The sequence below is a fragment of the Plectrocnemia conspersa genome, unplaced genomic scaffold (genome assembly GCF_051122295.1).
Source record: "Plectrocnemia conspersa isolate PC_06_02 unplaced genomic scaffold, ASM5112229v1 ptg000001l, whole genome shotgun sequence".
NCBI classification, from domain to species: domain Eukaryota; kingdom Metazoa; phylum Arthropoda; class Insecta; order Trichoptera; family Polycentropodidae; genus Plectrocnemia; species Plectrocnemia conspersa.
In genome coordinates this window covers 6,978,932-6,997,842 of record NW_028277165.1, presented here as the reverse complement: position 1 = coordinate 6,997,842, position 18,911 = coordinate 6,978,932, and the positions used below count along the sequence as shown (strand labels likewise).

The window sequence follows — 18,911 nt, the reverse complement described above, 5'->3', positions numbered from 1 at the left end:
GCCACATTTTCACGGCACATCCCTAGTTACCTTTAAAGCAAGGGGTGAGGGGGGGCTGTCAGCTGGCCGCCCAAGGTGGCGCGTTCCACCGTCTCTTATTGTACGTCCGCGATTACTCTTCAGAAAAGCCACTATTTTCACCAGCAAACGTCTCTATTCGCCTAAATCGTGAGTAGCGTTCCTATTTCGCTTCTTACTTATGTCTTATGTAACCTATAACTAACAATATTTTGATCCATTACTATACTACCTATTACGTTGTCAGTCAAAAAATATAAATAAATAAAATTGCGCAATAGACCACGATGTCATGTTTTTGATCGATAATAACATTTCAAAATGTAAATAATAATGATGTTTCAGAAAATGTTTCGCGTAAGTTTTACGAGGACTTTGGCGCTGCCGGCGGGTTCTGCCACCCGAATGGCTCCGAGCAACGTATTATGCAAAAATTTATCCGATAAGGCTCCGGAAAAGATCGAAGTGTTCATAGATGACAAATCAGTTTTAGTATCGCCCGGAACGACTGTCCTCCAGGTATATTAAGTTGTGTACAAATTAACTACACACCTAAGTGTTTAATGTTCAAATGTGTTTTTATTATCATAGGCTGCTGCCCAAATAGGAGTCGAAATACCACGCTTCTGTTATCACGAGCGTCTCGCAGTCGCCGGAAATTGCAGAATGTGTCTTGTCGAGATTGAAAAATCACCCAAGCCTGTGGCCGCGTGCGCCATGCCCGTGATGAAAGGATGGAGGATAAAAACTAACTCCGACATGACCAGGAAGGCGAGAGAAGGCGTGATGGAGTTCCTTCTTGTCAATCATCCATTGGACTGTCCGATTTGCGACCAGGGCGGTGAGTGCGATCTTCAAGATCAATCGATGGCCTTCGGGTCAGATCGCAGTCGCTTCACCGACATTAACTTTTCCGGTAAACGGTAAGAAAACGAAAATTATTAATAGTATCCGTACAAAGCTTATATTTATATTGAAAAATAGTGCCGTGGAAGACAAAGACGTCGGTCCGCTGATTAAGACGATCATGACACGTTGCATCCATTGCACGAGATGCATTAGATTCGCTTCCGAAGTAGCGGGAGTAGACGATCTCGGAACTACTGGTAGAGGAACCGATATGCAGGTATTTATTATTATTTTTGCAATCAGATTAATGAAAAGATATTCGTAACGCTAATGCTAATGCTTTTCTAGGTCGGAACTTACGTAGAGAAGATGTTCTTGTCGGAGTTGTCTGGAAATGTTATTGATTTGTGTCCAGTAGGAGCTTTAACTTCGAAACCTTATAGTTTTACCGCTCGTCCTTGGGAGACTCGCAAAACTGATTCAATTGATGTGCTGGACGCCCTCGGTAGTAATATTGTAGTATCTACCAGGACTGGTGAAGTTTTGAGAATATTGCCGAGGATAAATGAGGTATGATATATAATACAAATTAATTGTAATTAAATAAAAGATAGCATTTGAATCTGCAATGATCTTTGATAAGCTTTAAATCTATTAATTGATTTGATTATGTTCAATACGATTTTATATTTTTTGACGCGAATTTTTGATTTCTGAGAAGTGTTAATTGTTTTTGCGCCCTCTTATTGACTAAAATTCGGTTTGAATATACTTTAACCAATACTCTCATATCAGAAATCAGTAATAATATTGGTAAGGATAGTTATATACATTTTTAAAACATTGATTTAAATACCGAAGTGCAGATAAACCATGGAGAAATATGCGAAATGCGATGACTGTTTGTACTTTTGCTTATTTTCCCCTCAGAGTTGAGTTGGCTTAGCTTGTATCTTGGACTTTCAGTTTTAGAACTTTCATTAGGTTAGGTTTGGTTTGAACAGCAAATGGACGTTTCGCAACTGTCAAATTTAATTTCATAGACATTTTAGAGCAGCATATTAGCGTCGTGCTGTAGCATTTGTATATCGCATGTCAATAAATGTATATAAATGTATATATTACTCAGATGAAAAAGATGAAATCATATAATTTTACTGGCACCTGCCAAATAAATTATATTTTCACTGGTATAAATATATATCTACCAGTGAAAATGTATTCCGAAATGATTTCACTGAAATGACATTTATAAAAAATATATTTTTAGACTTCAAAATCAAGGACTTTATTTAAGCTTTTTCCATGATGGGGGGGGGGGGGGAGCGGAAGTCGGAAGATTATTAGTATTTCATTATTTTCTACTATAAATATATATGCAGCTGTACCACGGAGGCTCAAATTTAGTTCATTTAAATAAGTAAAAATATCAGTCCAGTATGCAACCATTTCTGAAAAGGAAAAATTGTTAAAATATCCGTTCAGTTCAAATTGCACATACATTAAAAATAATCATATTCATCACAAAGCTCAAAAAAGCGATTGAGTACTTTTCCACGTGACAACCAATGTATTTCTGTGTGTCATAATAGATGTGTATGTTGACTTCCCATCTCATTGCACAAAACTTTAAAAACTCGGGAATTAGGTGGACGAGCCTTGATGAAATTGACAACTTTAACAACTTCATCCAATATTTATTTCAAACTTGTTGACATATATTTGGATGCTAGTAATTCCTTGTGTATGCAGCAATAGTTTCAAACACCTTAAATAAAATAAAGCAATCTATTTCTTTTTCCTGACATTGCTTTAGCCCTCCCAACTTTGTAATCGTTATTACTTTTGTAGCAGAAAGAATTAGTTGCTCTACTATATGTTGTGGTTTTTCAGCTTTTGCTATTAGTAGAGATATTTTATATGATACTTTTACTGCTTTTTATTGATACAACTAGTGGAGAAATTATTTTGCGGGCCCCCATGATTCCGCAAACCCTAGTTAAAGAACTTATGGTCTTGGGATTTTGATATTATGTACATATTTTCTCAACACATCTTCACGAAAATGAGAAGGCTCATCTGTTTTTAAAATAAGCGTAAAAATATTTACGATACTATGGCCGTTGTGAGATTGCGATAAATTAATTCTACGAACTTCGGTCATAGCAGGAATACTCACAATTATGAAGACGAACGTACAAAACTAATTGATCTTGTAACAAATAGTAAAAAAAATATTTTTCGAAAATCGATTGCTGTCAGGCCTTGCCAGCCCCCCCTTGTAGGGGCCATGATTATAACTATACCGTTCTGCCTCACAATTAACATATATAATTTTATTAGTAATGATAATTTTCCTTGTGTAATTAAAATTCATATCATTTGCCATTTTATAAAATAATTTTTAGGAAATCAATGAAGAATGGCTCTCGGATAAGTCACGCTTTGCTTATGACGGACTTCGTCGTCAAAGATTGGTGGCGCCAATGATAAAAGATAACACTGGAAATCTTGTGCCGTGTGATTGGGAAGATGCTTTGGTGGCGGCCGCTCGAGCAATGAAAAACTGTACTCCATCCAAGGTATATCAAATATTTCTTCCATAATTGCTCCATTTATTTCAACCGATTTATATTTATTTAGCTAGGAGCAATCGCCGGCGGTTTAGTAGATGCCGAATCACTCGTCGCATTGAAAGATCTCATGAACAACTTAGGTTCGGAGTTGTGCTGTACTGAGTTGATCTTCCCTCAAGAAGGCTCCGGCACTGATCTTAGATCATCATATTTATTAAACACCGGGATTGCTAGTATGTTTCTTTTAAATATGGATTAGTATATAAATAATGTTTATTATTATTTTAAATGCGTTAAATTCATAGACGTTGAAGATGCCGATTTAGTCGTATTGATCGGAACTAACACCAGGCTGGAAGCGCCGCTACTCAATTCGAGGATTCGTAAAGCTTACATTCATAAAGAATGTAATGTGGCTTCGATCGGTCCTAAAGTCGATTTAACCTACGATTATGAGGTGAGTTGATTATCTGTCTTATTATATTTTAACTAGTAAAGTTTGACATCACGTTTGTTATCCATTTTCCAAAACACACAGCACATTGTCTACCAAGCATATATTATTTTAACAATAGATGATAAAATCTTAATATAATTTATTTAATTGTATATAAATATTTAACAAATACATTAAAGTCCAAATTGCAAATATATGGGCGTGAATAAGTTGACAAGTTAAACATATAATTTGTCCTAAATACATTTATTGATTTTGTGATGCTTTTATAACTTTTGTGTAATGATATTTTGACGATAAACAGTAAGTTATAAATTTATACCGTCCAGCATGCAATTTATTCGAAAACAAGGTTGTTGAACTTATCATGATAATTATTTATTTATCAGCCTAGAGCGTAAAAAAAAAATTTCAAATCTTATGCATCTCGAGTTGTCAACTTTTTCACGCTAATCACGGTTATATTCCGGAAAACTGTACAAGATGCCCTACTCAATAACTAAATACAAAGAAAATGAGTGCTAATCACAACGAAGCACCGGCTCACACCAAAACATATTTTATTTATATTATAATAAATATTTTTCAACTTCAAAACAGCTAATTTGATTTGTTTTATTTTTTAATAGCATTTGGGAGAAGATGCTGGTGTTATAGCTGAATTGGCCGCGGGAAGGGGAGCGTTTTTCAATAAATTGAAAGCCGCTAAACGACCAGGTATATATTTTTTTTAAATTAAATCACACAATAGAGGTATTGTTAACTGTATTATTATTTTAGTAATTATATTGGGAGCCGATCAAGTACAACGGACTGATGGTTCGGCTGTGTTATCCAACGTACAAGCCCTTGCGTCTAAAATTCAATCTGGTTTGGAAGATAAATCCTGGAAGGCTAGTATTAATAGTTTTTCAATTTCCATTGTCAGAAACTGTTTTATTAATGATTTCTTTTTTTGTAGGTGTTGAATGTATTACAAAAAGTGGCATCACAAGTAGCTGCTCTAGATATCGGATGGAACGCAGGAGTATCAGCTATACGGGAAGCTCAACCGCAAGTGCTATTTTTGTTGGGTGCTGACGAAGGAGCCGTCACTAGAGACGATTTACCGAAAGACTGTACGATCATATATCAAGGTCATCACGGAGACAAAGGTGCCGAGATAGCCGATATAATTTTCCCAGGAGCGGCTTATACTGAAAAACAAGCAACTTACGTTAACACCGAAGGTCGCGCTCAGCAAACTTTTGTCGCCGTCACTCCACCGGGAAAAGCTCGAGAAGATTGGAAAATTATTCGGTATGCTCATAAATAATTTTAAATACGTTTTTACATGTTAAAATTATTATTCATATTGTTATAGAGCTTTATCTGAAGTGACAGGATGCAAATTACCGTATGATAACACGGAAGAACTTCGCAGTCGCTTAAACGATATTAGTCCGTCCCTAATACATTACGGAAATTGCGAAGATAATAATTATTTTGCACAGGCCCTCCAGTTATCCGAGGTATTTTTGATCAAATATTTTTTATAAGTCGACTGATTTAATTCAAATTATTATTACTTTAATTTTCAGTCCATTCCAAAGTCACTCAAAGGACAATTGAACATTAGGCAAAAGAGCTTGGAAGATTTCTTCATGACGGATTCCATTAGCAGAGCTTCTCCGACTATGGCTAAGTGCGTTCAAGCCGCCATTAAACAAAAAACATCCAAATATTAACAGTATTTTGATATGAAATGTAGAAACATCTATTAGATTAATTATTTATTCTGTCGCGATTCCATCAAAGATGCACGCCTCATGAATTCAATTTTGAATACTGAAAAAAACACGTTTGATACGGAAGAATACAGAAGTGTATTTATGTCGTTTTTTCAAAAATATTTATCGGATGTCTGCATTCGAAGAATGTAGCTACTTTGCTGTAAATAAATTTGTTAAGATTATTTGTTGTATTTTCTTTTATTATGTCAAATATCGTGGACATTTTATAATACTGTTGTAGATAATTGAGTAATAAAATTATTAATAAATTGTAATATATTATTTACACAATATTTGGAAGCCTTTTTAAAGAGAAATTGGGTGCAATATTGCTACAAAAAAATCGTAAATCGATTTTAATGTACAAAGAAAATTGTCACGATTTTTATATGAAACATTCTTCAATATTTTTAAGTGTTTTACACTTAATTGTTTATTATAACAGTTTTCTTCACAGCGGACGATATGTATATGATAAAATAAAATCACTTTAAATTGTTATTAAAAGATTATATTTATATTATTTCTGGTCAAATATTTAAAAAATAATTACATTCGGTCAACGTTATAAAAAAATTAACTATCAATATTGCTAATTATATCTTACTCATCACATTTCTGAATGAAACCTTTGGAGGAATTCAATAAAACTATATCTCCAGTTTTAAATACTGATGTGGCATTATGTGCACCTACGATACATGGCAATCCATATTCTCTTGCAACGACGGCACCTAAAAATAATGAAAAAGCTATTAACTGAAGAAAGTTTTATAAAATATAATATATAGTTCTGTAAGGGATCCTACATGTTTGCCCAGTAGAAAGCGAAAATCGAACAAAGGTGTCTTACCAAACACAAAAACACGAGAGAAATGATTGTATTCGAAACATCCAAGAATTTGAGGAACCATTAATTATTAATTGCTGTAATCATTTATTAAATACTAATACAATCTTTGACACGCGCACTTTATTATACACCAAATAGTATTGTTACTTGTATCTTTTAACAACATCGGAAAGTGACCACAATGATTTTGTTTATAAAGAAACACCCGGAGAGCTACTTTAAAAAACAGTCAGAATCTGATTAAATATAAATATAGATATTCTAAGGTCTCGTTTAATGAATATCTTAACAAAGTTAATTTCACATTTGTTAGAAGTTCTTCTATTCATATCTAAATTTCTTCAATGATTCTCCGAAATAAAATTTTATAAAATTCTAAGTTTAAGATAATTTTCAAAAAACATAATTAATGGACATGTCTGATATTAATTCTAAATTTCAAGGTAAATATGAATAACGTTGAATACCGTGTGATATCAATCCTCCCAATTCTGTCACTACACCACTGAGCAGAGGGAAATAAGGAGACCAACCGATATCCGTGGAATGAGTTATTAAAATATCTCCATTTTTCAACTGGTTAATCTAAAATTGATTTTAAATTTAATAATTGTATTCAAAATTTTATTTATTTTTTTGTTATATTTACCTCGGATAAGTATAAAATAACGCAAGCTGTTCCTTTGATGCTTCCCGATTGAACCGGAGTGCCACGAACAATCGGATATTTATCATTTTCTTCCTCGGTTGGATTAAACGTGCCGATTGGCTTCGGAAAGCCAATGTTTAGCTCAGGAAATTTAAATTTGTTCCATACTGCGAACTTACGGCGTCTCAACAAAGCTCTAAAATAAATTTTATAACATTTCATTAAAAATAAAGTACCTTACATTGAAATAGATCTTACTTAGTGATGTATCCCGAATCTCTAGTATTCAAAAATCTGAATAATTCTTGTCTCGTCATGAAAAATATGAGTTTTTCATCAGGCAAAAGCCATTCTTTCATCATTTGTTTGGCTAACTTTCTGTATGCCATCCTCAGTTTGTGCGTCATGACTATGAGAGCATTTTTTGTAATTTCTCGTTGAGTTACGGCACTTTGGCACATGGGAATCATGAACCGTAATATTGACCTGGTTGATTAATACATATTTTAATCACGAAATAAATCTACATTATGGATAATTTGGTATATATTTATGTACTTATTTAGCCAGTTCATCGGTGAAACTAGTTTTGACATTATATTAGTACTAGATTCTGATTGAGCTTCAGTCACCGGTGCTGATAACATGGCTTGTAAAGCAGTTATCAAGTTGGTCGTATCCAATTCCCAAGTGTCAGTGAGAAAATCGAGCTTAACATATACATAAATGTTATTTTAATAAGATTATTTTTTTATATATCACCAATTTTGTTTCTGAACATTTTTAGCTAAACTTTAATTTGACTATTGCTCTGACAAAATAATAAAAAAAATCAATTACATTTTATTAATGATTATGATTCATGGTATATATTAGATTCATATAAAACTGAGTTTTGACATCTAGATAATATTTATAGATTTCTAAAGTTGAAAAAATTAATCTTTTCTTATAAAAATCGTTACAAAAACATCGTAGTATTTTGATTTTCTAAACATTTTTGTAATTATATTGAATAAGTATTTGATTTTATAAAATATAAATGAAAGGATTTGTAAATTTAACACCAAAGAGCAGATTACATCTTGATTACAAGTAAAATTCAAATCGTTTTTAAATACACTATTTCGCATATACCTCGCAAATAGCTCTATGGCCATGTTTCTTCAAAAACGTTTGAAGATCCTTGTATGTATCAGGACAATTTTCTTTCAACCATTGTTCTGCATTTTCAGGTTTCTGTTCCTGAAATTCTTGTATTTTACCATATTTTTCTATAGATTTTGCTAGATTTTTCAGTCCGACTGGAATCTCTGCCGATATTACATTGGAAATCGAAGATAAAATAGTACCAATGTCTGTATAGTTGTCATTGCTAAAACCTAAATTGGTTGAAATATAATCATTTTAATAATTATTTTTTTTATTTCAATATATACTAAGATCAAAATGAAGAAAACAACCGAAATACAGCACCGATTCTAAACCACAAAATGAGGTTCACAATAAAAACGTGAAAATTTCGAACCTAATTTTAAAACTCACTATCTTTTTTCCCCAGCAACATTGAAAATATAACCAACTGACTGAATACTCCTCCTGATGTAACTGAATTATGAAAATTAATCATCGGCAGCATCAACGGTATCGATGCATCAATTGCGTTATTCATTTCAATGGCAGTTTTACATCCGTCCAAGTTAATGTGAAACTTTTTAGCGTAATCGGTTGCGAGCCTACTCTTCTTGCTCTTTGACGTCAAGCTCTGAAATTATAAATCTTTATGTATCCTATCTTTCAGCAATAATTTAAATATTATTTTGATTACATACATTGATCACAAACATAAAAGATGCGACGATTTCAAAGAAGCTTATGATTCCATTCCTATGCATTGCAATTCTATGAATATTATCATCCATTATGATATGACCGAACACTGCCACGTCGGTCACCTTGTTGAGGGTAGTTATATTCTTATCCACTTGTCTTAATAATAGCTGGAATATTAAATAAATAATTTGTACATTATAATAATAATGAGAAAATTCTGTATGTTTTTATTAGCTATTATCTACAAAACTTTTCCAATGTATACATAGATTAAATCAAAACTTACATTGTATACATTCAATCCAACGCGATGGTGCGATGATGACATCATTTGAAAGTGGTAATGATTTTCAGGTAAATGCATTTGCAACACCAAACACTTTTCAATACAATCCACCATTACAGAGTAAGCTAACGGTGATATACAAGATGGCAGTACCTAAAATCAAATATAAATAATACACAACATTGAAAATAAATTCACAGTCTAAAATATTTACCTCTCCAGTATTAGCATAAGTGATCATTTCAGTCTCAGACATAGTAGGTGAATCTAACTCGTGTAACAATTCATATTCAGTCCAATGTTGTAGGGTCGTTATAGGTCTTGCTTGTACCAAATATATGACACCCTAAAATCATTACCATTTTTAAAGTGATTCTATAACTAAGTATGGCAAAAAAATACCTCTGAAACCGCCCATTCAATATCACGTGGTGAACCCCATAGTTTTTCTTGTTGTATTGCAATCTGACCTAGCAACAACATTAAGCGTTCGCTTAAACTCATAGCTTCGGTTTCTTCATTTCCAATAGAATGTATATTAGACTCTCTAGAGCCTTGTGTTCTGTCTAAACACACTCTATGAGTTTTAGAGCCTATTAAAATATCTTTAATCGACAGATTATCTTTAATGTCTCTCCCAACAATAAAAGTATCCGGTTCTACGTCTCCTGATACGACACTCTAAAAAACATTTTAATTGCTTATTGAATACTACATGTTTAATTATTATACTAATTCACCTCGCCTAATCCAAAATTTGACGTTATAACTATTTCACTCGGATTTCCGGTCGACGGATGTCTCGTCATCATCACTCCAGCTGATTCGGCGTCTACCATTCTTTGAATCACGACTCCCATTCCGCAATTCACAACTTGACCGTGCGTTCTATATATATATTTAAAATTATTACACATTACAAGTAAATTTGTTTATCGCATATAACTAACCTTCTGTATTCTACACTATGAAATGAAAATAAGGAAGCCCAACATTTTTGAACGCCGCTATATATGTCAAAAAGTGTTTCACAACCTAAGATCGTGTCATTTTGACCAGCTGCCGATAATTCTGTAGAGTCTTCACCGATACCTAATTCATTATATAAAATATATATAATGATAGTTATATGATGCAACCTCAATAAAATTACATAATAATTATAACAAAAAAAATCTTCACATGAGAGCCTAGGTATTTTTTACAGTTACTTAGTGTATATTACAGTAACATTTTTGTTTTTTAAAACCGATACTATTTTTTCCATTATAACTGAAGAGTCTTAAAAATGTATTTTATAATTTGATTTTTCAAAAAGAAACCAACTGTATACCACTAAAATATAACAAAAAAATCGTATTCTTGTTTTAAAATGGCGATTATTAAGAAATAAAATATATTTTTTTATTGGGATTGAATGGTTTTTGATGACGAAATATCTGCCGTAGATAAGAACTACATGAAACAAATTTCTTCGCCAGCCTGATTCAAAAAATTTGTTTAAAAATGGTGACTAATCAAAAAATTACAAAAATTGTAGCACGGTAAAAAAAATTAAAGAAAAACGTAAAGACGGCCAAATATTTATTACTAAAAATAAAAATAAAATAAAAATTAAGAAAAAAACTTTTTGCTATATAAAAAAATTAACAATTTTCAACTCCGTTTAAAAATGGTTTATAATAGATATTAAAATAAAACAAATTTATTGTAAAAATATGTAACAGAAATGTACCTAATTCTTGCAGTTTTTGCTGGACGAAATTTATTATCTCTTTAATAAAAATATGTTACTAACCTGAAGATCGAACTGCAAAATAAACTTTTCCTTTCCCTTTATTATATTCATTATAATACTTTTCAATTTCGGCTGAAATTTCTTCATAAATAGGTGTAGTACTAATCAAATTTGACACCCTAAAAATAATTATAAAATTATCGATTACCAAGTTAAAAATATCTATATCATTAATACAACTACTAATAATACCTTTTACAAGCATCCCGCATTGCCTTTTCACTGTAATCCGTATTGACAGTTTCAATATCTTTTATGGATTCTTCTATCATTTTATGTGCTCTTATTTGTGTTTCTAGTGCTCGGATTGTGAGACAGAATCCATTTGGTACTTTATACTATAATAAATAAGAATCATAATACAAAAAGTCATAACTAACATTTAAATGGCAATAAATTACCAAATCGGTATCAACAGATGATAGAAACGCTAATGATGCTGCTTTAGCTCCGACAAACTGTGGACAAAGTGCAGCTCTGTGATAAAATGCTACACAAATAAGATTTGCTACCTCGCTATTTAAATCCTTCAAATCCATCCAACTGAACTCTTTGGTCTCAATCGGCACTTCCAAATTACATTCTCCTAAAATAAAATATATCTTCAAATATGATCAAACCTTAATGAATTTATAGTACAATCTTACCAAGATAATTACGGCCAATAGTCATCAAACCAAAGCCTTTAAAATTATTATTGATACAATTAAACTGAATTAACGTACTCTCCCAATCCCACGGTCTTCCGCTATATAATGCATTACGTTTATCATACATTAATTCACCGGATATTTGAAGAGTTCTACTATCAGCTGGAAATCCATATCAATTAATATATATATATATATATATATATATATATATATATATATATATATATATATATATATATATATATATATATATATATATATATATATATATATATATATATATACAAAAGATATTTTATTATTATTATTTTATATTTACTTTGTATATTAATTTCAATTGTATCTCCATTGGCGAGTATATCGTACATGTCTACATTTGACCAGTTAATGCTTGAAATTTGTCCATTGGGTAATCTTGCACTTCCATATTGGTGACTGAAAATTGATTATACTTTTGTATTGATCTTCAAATTGATATAATTTAATACTATTGTGTTTACTGTTTCATGCCATCTTTATATGATTCAATATTCAAATTAAAGATTGAACCGTCTTCCAAAGCGCCTTTAATATTCATAGAAGTGTTAATTAAATTGTTATAGTCTTTAGACCATCTTCTTTCGCGAACACCATACAATGAAAACGGAATCAGTTCAACAGAACCATTGAATTGTATAGTACCAGTAATGTTTCCAAATTGGTCATAACCGGTAACTGGAAAGTTTTGTCTAAAAAATAATAATAATATTATTGAACAGTTTGAGTATATAATATATTATATAATAAAATAATAATAATAACAAATTTATTACATTTCATCAAACCAATTTGGATCTCTCCAATTTTCCAAGGCGATACATTCAGCCATTAATCCATTGTTTAGATTTTCGGGTATTTTAATAAGATTTGAAGCTGCAATCCAACTAAAAAATATTTTAAGTTAAAAGTTGTAAGTTGTTAACAAACCTATCCACAATAGTGTGGGTCAAACTTAAAGGAAATGCTCCAGTTCAGCTTACATGCCAGTAAACATATGTGCATATTTATAAACCATGTAACATATAATTGAATAAATCAATTTATATCTTCAGATAAATATCTTTCACTTCTTTCTTTACAAACAATACATTATATGTGTTAGCTGGCTGTTTTTATCTAATATGAGTTATAAAATTCACTAGACTTAGTTTAAAGTGCTCTTATAAATTAACACACTTGTATTGCTTTAAATGACTACCTAGAAGATTTCGAGCCAGCAAACGAAGAACATGTTGTTCTATTTTATGAATCTATAAACATAAAAAGGTTAAATAATATTTAAGGTTGTGTTATGCATTCCCTTCATAAGAATATTGTTAGCAATTTTTAATAAAGTATGTAATTTTATTTTTACTATTTTTTCTATAACATTACTGAGATAACAAAAAAGTATTTTTTGCATGTGTTATTAACTATTTTTTTGTATTAATTATATATATTATATAATAAAATCATACATGCAGTTTAGTTGAACATGTTGCATTTCTTCGTCGTTATCGCTGTATTCAAATTTGTTCCCCTTAACCATAAAGCCACTGTAAACGATGCGATATCTTTGGTTTGCCTCGATTTTCATAATCTTCAGATTGCCAGCATTCCAACATTGAGTTTGCGCATCAAATATCATCGTATCTGGCTGATCTTAAAACATAAATTGAATATTAAATCAATCATTTGTATAAAGGATTCAATAAATAAAGATCTTCCTTTATATTTTAATCGGAGCTAAATCGGAGAATTTTTCTTCGATACTAGAAAGAGGAGTGAAATTTGTACATTTAATACTATTATATTATTATATTTTTTCATGAATAATAGTCTTACAGTGCAGGTTTACAAACTTGGAAAAACATTCCCTTTATTTATTGTTTGATATTGAAGCCATTCATAGAAAAAAATATATCTCTAACATTATACATTCAATAAATTCTGGAGAAGCACAAAGCAGCATCATAGGATCAATTATGTATTTAATATGTATAACGTACACCGCAACGGCCACAGAACTGGATGAAAATATGGAGGATTAGTACTGTTCTGATATATTTTAAACATAGCCAATAAATTGTCATGGCTAACAGTGCCTATTGCGCCAGAGCAGTCGTTTGATATTCTGGTCGTGAAACTGTGATTCTGCTCGATTTTGTAAATAAACGCGTTTCAGAGTAAATGTTGTATTTCACTGGTCCTTCGAGATTAAGACAGACTTTTAAGAGGTCACAGGTGAACAGAAAGAGTGCCAACTTCTCATTGAAGGGATAATTTAAAACAAGAACCAATGAAACCAAATCAGATAAAATCACATTTACCACTAAGAGAGAAAACTGCTTACAATAAAGAACTTCCACACTAAAATAGCGTTAAAACTGATACACCTGGACATATATGGGCAAAAAAGCAACAACGAATAAAACTGTGAAATAATTCCAATATCAAAATAACCAAAAGATTTCAATAAAAAACATTAAGTTTCATTACAATGTGTTAGTATTTTTAAAGAGAATGTAAAAAAACACCAGCAAGATGCAAAAAATAGCTTAGGTAGGACAAATACTAAATATCAATAGTCATATATACATAATACATTATATGAACTGCAAATATTGACTAGGTAAATTTAAAAAAATAATGTTAATTTAGTTGAACTAAGTCAATCTATAAAGTGTCATTAAATATTTAAAAAGTAACAACTGTGGAGATGAACATTTTAAAACTTCATTATAAATCGAAATATTTAATCTCAAAACTCAGTCCTTATCAACACAATCTTAGATAATATAATTACAATATTTTACTTACTCGGTAATCGGTACGTTGTTTTATCTGGCATGTTCAAAATAAGAGCTATTTCAGCTCTTCTGTTGACTCTTCTGTTGAAGTGTACATACAAAGAAAAGCCTGACTTGTTAGTCGCCCACATAGTATGTGAATCAACTTCATTTACACCTTCTATAGGATCAAACTTTTCTACGTCGTCATCTAAAATCTTCGGGCAAGACTTCTTCCATTCTCTTATTTTGAAAAATGCCCACAGTTTCTTTAATTTGAAATTCCATGCTGTGAATCAAAATTATTAAGCAATGTATCAAATAAATAGCGATTTTAGTAAGTATATAATTACCTGGTTGAGGTTTCATGGTCAATTTCCTTGGCTTTTTAAGCCACATTGATAAATATGTTACTAGAAACGTAAATAATATTATGATCGCAGTCCATAATGGTACATCGAGCGGCATTTTAGATGGCAATCGATTAACTGAATGAATCTGTTTTATTTTGTATCAAACGATTGCCAGCTTTAACTCTCATCAGGTGTTCGCTTGAGAAGATAATATGAGATAATATGTTTTTTATCAAATGTCATATGTAACAATTATTTTTGTTAAGTGACGAATGATAACGCACAACATATTTTATTACACTGAAATATAGTTTACAATATAATGACATGGGATGATACAAATGGAAATAAATAAAACAGGTGTTTTATTTACTTTTTATTATATTACATGAGATATCAATGTTGACGATTAATTACTCATAAAAAATAAACAAATTTAATTCACTTTTCTGTTTAACTAAACATGTTAAAAAAAATTGGGTGAACATACAATTGCATTTTTTTTTTAAATAAGAATTTATTATATTATATATAGCACTAAATTAAATGTGATAGAGAATTATATATTAATTTGAGTCTGTCAAGAATAGTAATTAAGTTATATACTCTGATACAAGCCGGTCTGAATAAAAATAATCACGCTGTTGTGCTTCTTTGTGGTCAGGGCCGACTGACGGTTTTGCTGACTGATCACGGAAAAATATTATATGCCGGGACCCCTGAATTAAAAATAGAAATAATAAATGAACTTGATTTTAATAGTTGGTTTGTCAAATATTTATTTCTATAATATCATAAAACATACATTTCTTTTGTTCTTCTGATTATATTTTTAATTTCATAAAGTACATCAAATTTACGGCATTTAAAACTTACGGCAGTATGCGGGACCTCTTAGCCGGCCCTGTTTATATTAGAACTCGGTCTAACGTACCAGCAAGTACGGACAAACGGAAATTGTGGTCATGCCAAGGTATTTATTTTTGTATTAAAATCTTTCATTTAATATCACACATTAATAAAAATACATTACCACTCTATTATTAAAAATACATTATCACTCACTAAGAAGGATGAATAACATATGTATGTTATCACATCCCCGGGTTTACAAACAAAAATGTCCATGATGACCTTTTTTAGCGCCTATGACATCCATAAACAAACAGAAATGTTCAAGGTGGCCCTTTTTTAGATCCCAAAATAAAAATACTTTTTAGCCCCCGAAATGTTTGCAATAGAAAATTTAGTCCCCGGTCTAAGAGAAGTTGGACAGCGCTGCTTTATGTGATTTTTTATAAACTCGATTAAATAATTATCAGCGAATCATTTTAATTTTTTGTAGTTTATCTTTTATCACAAAAAAATAATTCACTGTAAAAAATGATAATCTCGACTGTAACATTTATACTCGTGTATATTTTGCGAATTATAAAAATATTATATCATAGCACAAAAAGTCAATGACAAAATTATAATCTCGATTGTAACATTTATACTCGTATAAATTTTGTTAAAAAAATTATATCTTAAAACAAAGTCAATGATAAAATTACCTTACATTGATAACTTTACATGACGACCAGCAGTCGACCTATATGTAATTTAATGACAAAATGAGTACTGATTGAATCGGGTATTGTAAACCTTTTCAGTATATTTTTATATACATATCACATATATATTGAAATAGCACATTTTTATGAAAATAATTACAATTAAAATAAAATAAACTGTTTTAGAAATAAATGTTGTTGAATAACTTAAACTTATTAAAGAAAAATTTTGACTGAAATATTAAAAAATGTCGTTTCCAAGAAATCAAGAAAGGGGTTTACTCATCGATGAACATTTTCATCCATAGTTTGTACTCTAAGGAGATTATTTCTTCCTTTCTTCCGAAAAAACACCATTCACCAAAGCTTCAACAACAATAATGAGACGCATGTGCAAAAGCCAGAAAAGCCACATTTCCACACTGGCGATAAAGTTTATGGCGACCATGTGTGCCACGCCTAACAAAAAATGTTTCTTTGATAGGCGGGATAAGGGGTAACTCATCGATTATAGACCGCCTCCAGTTGCCGCGTCGCCAAACATAATTTTCTTTTCATATATATTTATATATTGTAATGCATGTCATTCAGTACCCATTCACACAAGGTCAAGGTCAAAAATAATCGAACTAAAATTATTAGGAAAGATTAATATTTAAAATATAAATATCTAGTGAATTTTATAAGAGCATTGAAATGCACATGGTAGCGGTTTTAGAAAAATATTAGAAAGTCTTTTAAACGTTTTCTTCCATTTTGTTCTTACTTATTATTTTTAGATATCCCATCTACTCTTCCAAAACATTAAAAAATCCACAACGCGTTAATATAAAATAAAATTAAATTCATTCATCAAATAAAATCTTAATTCTAATAGTAAACGAACGTTTTATGGCCAGATTAAAAAATTTAACCATGTTCTTTTAAAATACTAGAATCTTATAATTTTTAAACGAGAATCGATTTCAAAAAGAAAATTTACAAAAAGATATAGCCTTTGAACAAAATTTTCTAAATGAACTTTTTTTTTAACTTTCGCAGTAATTTATCCTTCCCTAACAAAAATTCCGTGATAGTTTTTGAACAAAAAAATCCGCAATGACCTTTTTTTACGTCCCAACGCAATTTGTAGAACAAATATTTTAGATATGTCCTTTTTATTTTTTGGTGTTCTCCTTTGATATTTTCATAATCTAGTTACCTAATAAGGTATTGATATTATTTATTATTGTATTAGATTTTACTTTTATAAAGATGGTTCATAAAATACATGCATTTCAAACATATAAGATAAAATATTACGTCATTTAACATATATAAAACTTTCATTAACCACTTAAACGCCAGCGACTCAGCGACAAATCACTTGTTGATTATTTTTTTTAAACAAATATTTTTTTAAAACAATTTAACGAATTACTTACAATTTTTTTTAAATTAAAAATACTATATTAGCTTTATTTATCAATAAACCAAGTATTTTATATATATTTTTAGAAAGAGATACTGACGCGTAAAGAGAAGTAACAGATGACTTAATAAAAAAGACTGGCGTTTAGAGAGTTAATATGAGTTCGCTAGTTTTAATAGGCGCCCGCGAGACCTAAAAGTTTGGTTACCTCTGTGATAATGATCTTGGAAGAATTACAATTTGCATGTGGTTTGATTATGAGCCAGTTTTGATTTTTTCGCGTTAGCTCACTAATAACTGTATACAATGCAAAGAAAACAAAAAACAAATGATTATAAACAGGTTATGCACACACAACACTTTTGCAGAATTACAAAAAATAATGTTGTAATCAACTGTCCACAAGCGAAGAAACTATCGCGAAACGCTCACAGATACTACTGATTGTCTATCTCAGTCCTAAGCGACTGACACCAGCTGTTTTTTATAGTTGTAAATTATAATGATCTGCGCTATGCTATAACACGCAACTATGTATTTTGCAACTAAATGACGTCATTCTTGTCATCTGCTGAAAGAGGTCAGGGTTAGCATCAATAGTCGAACTATTCAATATTTGGGTATAACATGTATATCTGGATATATACTTAAATGCAAATAGTTTATTATTATTTTAATTATTTTCTGAGAAACGGCAAATCATCGGAAATTTTCTTCAATGACGTATTTTCATTTGGTTTAAATAGATAATTGCGAATTATAAAAGTACATAGTGAGACATTATTGTATGTACATTAGAATAAGTTTCTAGATAATAGTTTGTTTACATTTATTTATACAGAAGTTAAATCAAACAAAACACTAAAAGCTTTACTAATGTATTATTATATTATAGAAGGAAAAAACTTAAATATAAATATACATGCATGATTTCAAGGTTATATAATGGAAAGTTATTAGTTGAAATTAAAACAGCCGTTTTAAACAATCATTGAAATGACTTTAAAATATAAATGCTACAGAAAAATATTAGCAATAAA

General features: G+C 30.6%; 2 protein-coding genes across 11 annotated transcripts; one reads left to right on the top strand and one right to left on the bottom strand.

Moving 5' to 3' along the window:
• Positions 1-16: 16 nt before the first annotated feature.
• Positions 17-5,854, top strand: ND-75 (NADH dehydrogenase (ubiquinone) 75 kDa subunit). The gene is made up of 13 exons (XM_088195018.1): positions 17-168; positions 364-537; positions 610-941; positions 1,003-1,144; positions 1,216-1,437; positions 3,276-3,449; positions 3,511-3,676; positions 3,749-3,900; positions 4,530-4,617; positions 4,681-4,793; positions 4,862-5,199; positions 5,264-5,411; positions 5,481-5,854. The coding sequence occupies exons 2-13, from the start codon at positions 367-369 to the stop codon at positions 5,625-5,627; spliced, it is 2,193 nt and encodes a 730-aa protein (XP_088051144.1). The 5' UTR covers positions 17-168; positions 364-366; the 3' UTR covers positions 5,628-5,854.
• A 307-nt stretch (positions 5,855-6,161) lies between these two features.
• On the bottom strand, positions 6,162-18,418 carry LOC148238589 (uncharacterized). 10 transcript variants are annotated; one of them, XM_088194964.1, is made up of 25 exons: positions 18,246-18,340; positions 18,080-18,168; positions 14,905-14,964; positions 14,583-14,840; positions 13,241-13,424; positions 12,557-12,667; positions 12,245-12,472; positions 12,064-12,179; positions 11,739-11,903; positions 11,493-11,677; positions 11,284-11,429; positions 11,092-11,210; positions 10,244-10,385; positions 10,034-10,181; positions 9,696-9,974; positions 9,508-9,639; positions 9,294-9,446; positions 9,007-9,174; positions 8,720-8,939; positions 8,312-8,556; positions 7,733-7,884; positions 7,433-7,660; positions 7,175-7,370; positions 6,993-7,110; positions 6,162-6,406 (listed from the first exon to the last, which is right to left on the bottom strand). In XM_088194964.1, exons 3-25 carry the CDS (start codon positions 14,948-14,950, stop codon positions 6,276-6,278), a joined length of 3,870 nt encoding a protein of 1,289 aa, XP_088051090.1. In that variant the 5' UTR covers positions 14,951-14,964; positions 18,080-18,168; positions 18,246-18,340; the 3' UTR covers positions 6,162-6,275. The 10 variants fall into 10 exon arrangements, with proteins under 10 accessions (XP_088051090.1, XP_088051046.1, XP_088051065.1 ...); XM_088194920.1 differs by lacking the exons at positions 18,080-18,168; positions 18,246-18,340 and adding exons at positions 15,511-15,623; positions 15,781-15,894; XM_088194939.1 differs by having other exon boundaries at positions 14,905-15,204; positions 18,080-18,418.
• Between the last annotated feature and the right edge of the window lie 493 nt (positions 18,419-18,911).

Bases quoted from the DNA above. Each gene is read 5' to 3' on its own strand.
- ND-75 (XM_088195018.1), top strand. From the start codon at position 367: ATGTTTCGCGTAAGTTTTACGAGGACTTTGGCGCTGCCGGCGGGTTCT. The intron at 5,200-5,263 runs GTATGCTCATAA...ATATTGTTATAG, and splicing joins GAAGATTGGAAAATTATTCG to AGCTTTATCTGAAGTGACAG. The intron at 5,412-5,480 runs GTATTTTTGATC...TTTAATTTTCAG, and splicing joins AGGCCCTCCAGTTATCCGAG to TCCATTCCAAAGTCACTCAA.
- LOC148238589 (XM_088194939.1), bottom strand. From the start codon at position 15,019: ATGCCGCTCGATGTACCATTATGGACTGCGATCATAATATTATTTACG. The intron at 12,668-13,240 runs GTATGATTTTAT...AATATTTTTTAG, and splicing joins CATGTTCAACTAAACTGCAT to TTGGATTGCAGCTTCAAATC. The intron at 12,180-12,244 runs GTAAACACAATA...ATCAATTTTCAG, and splicing joins TATAAAGATGGCATGAAACA to TCACCAATATGGAAGTGCAA.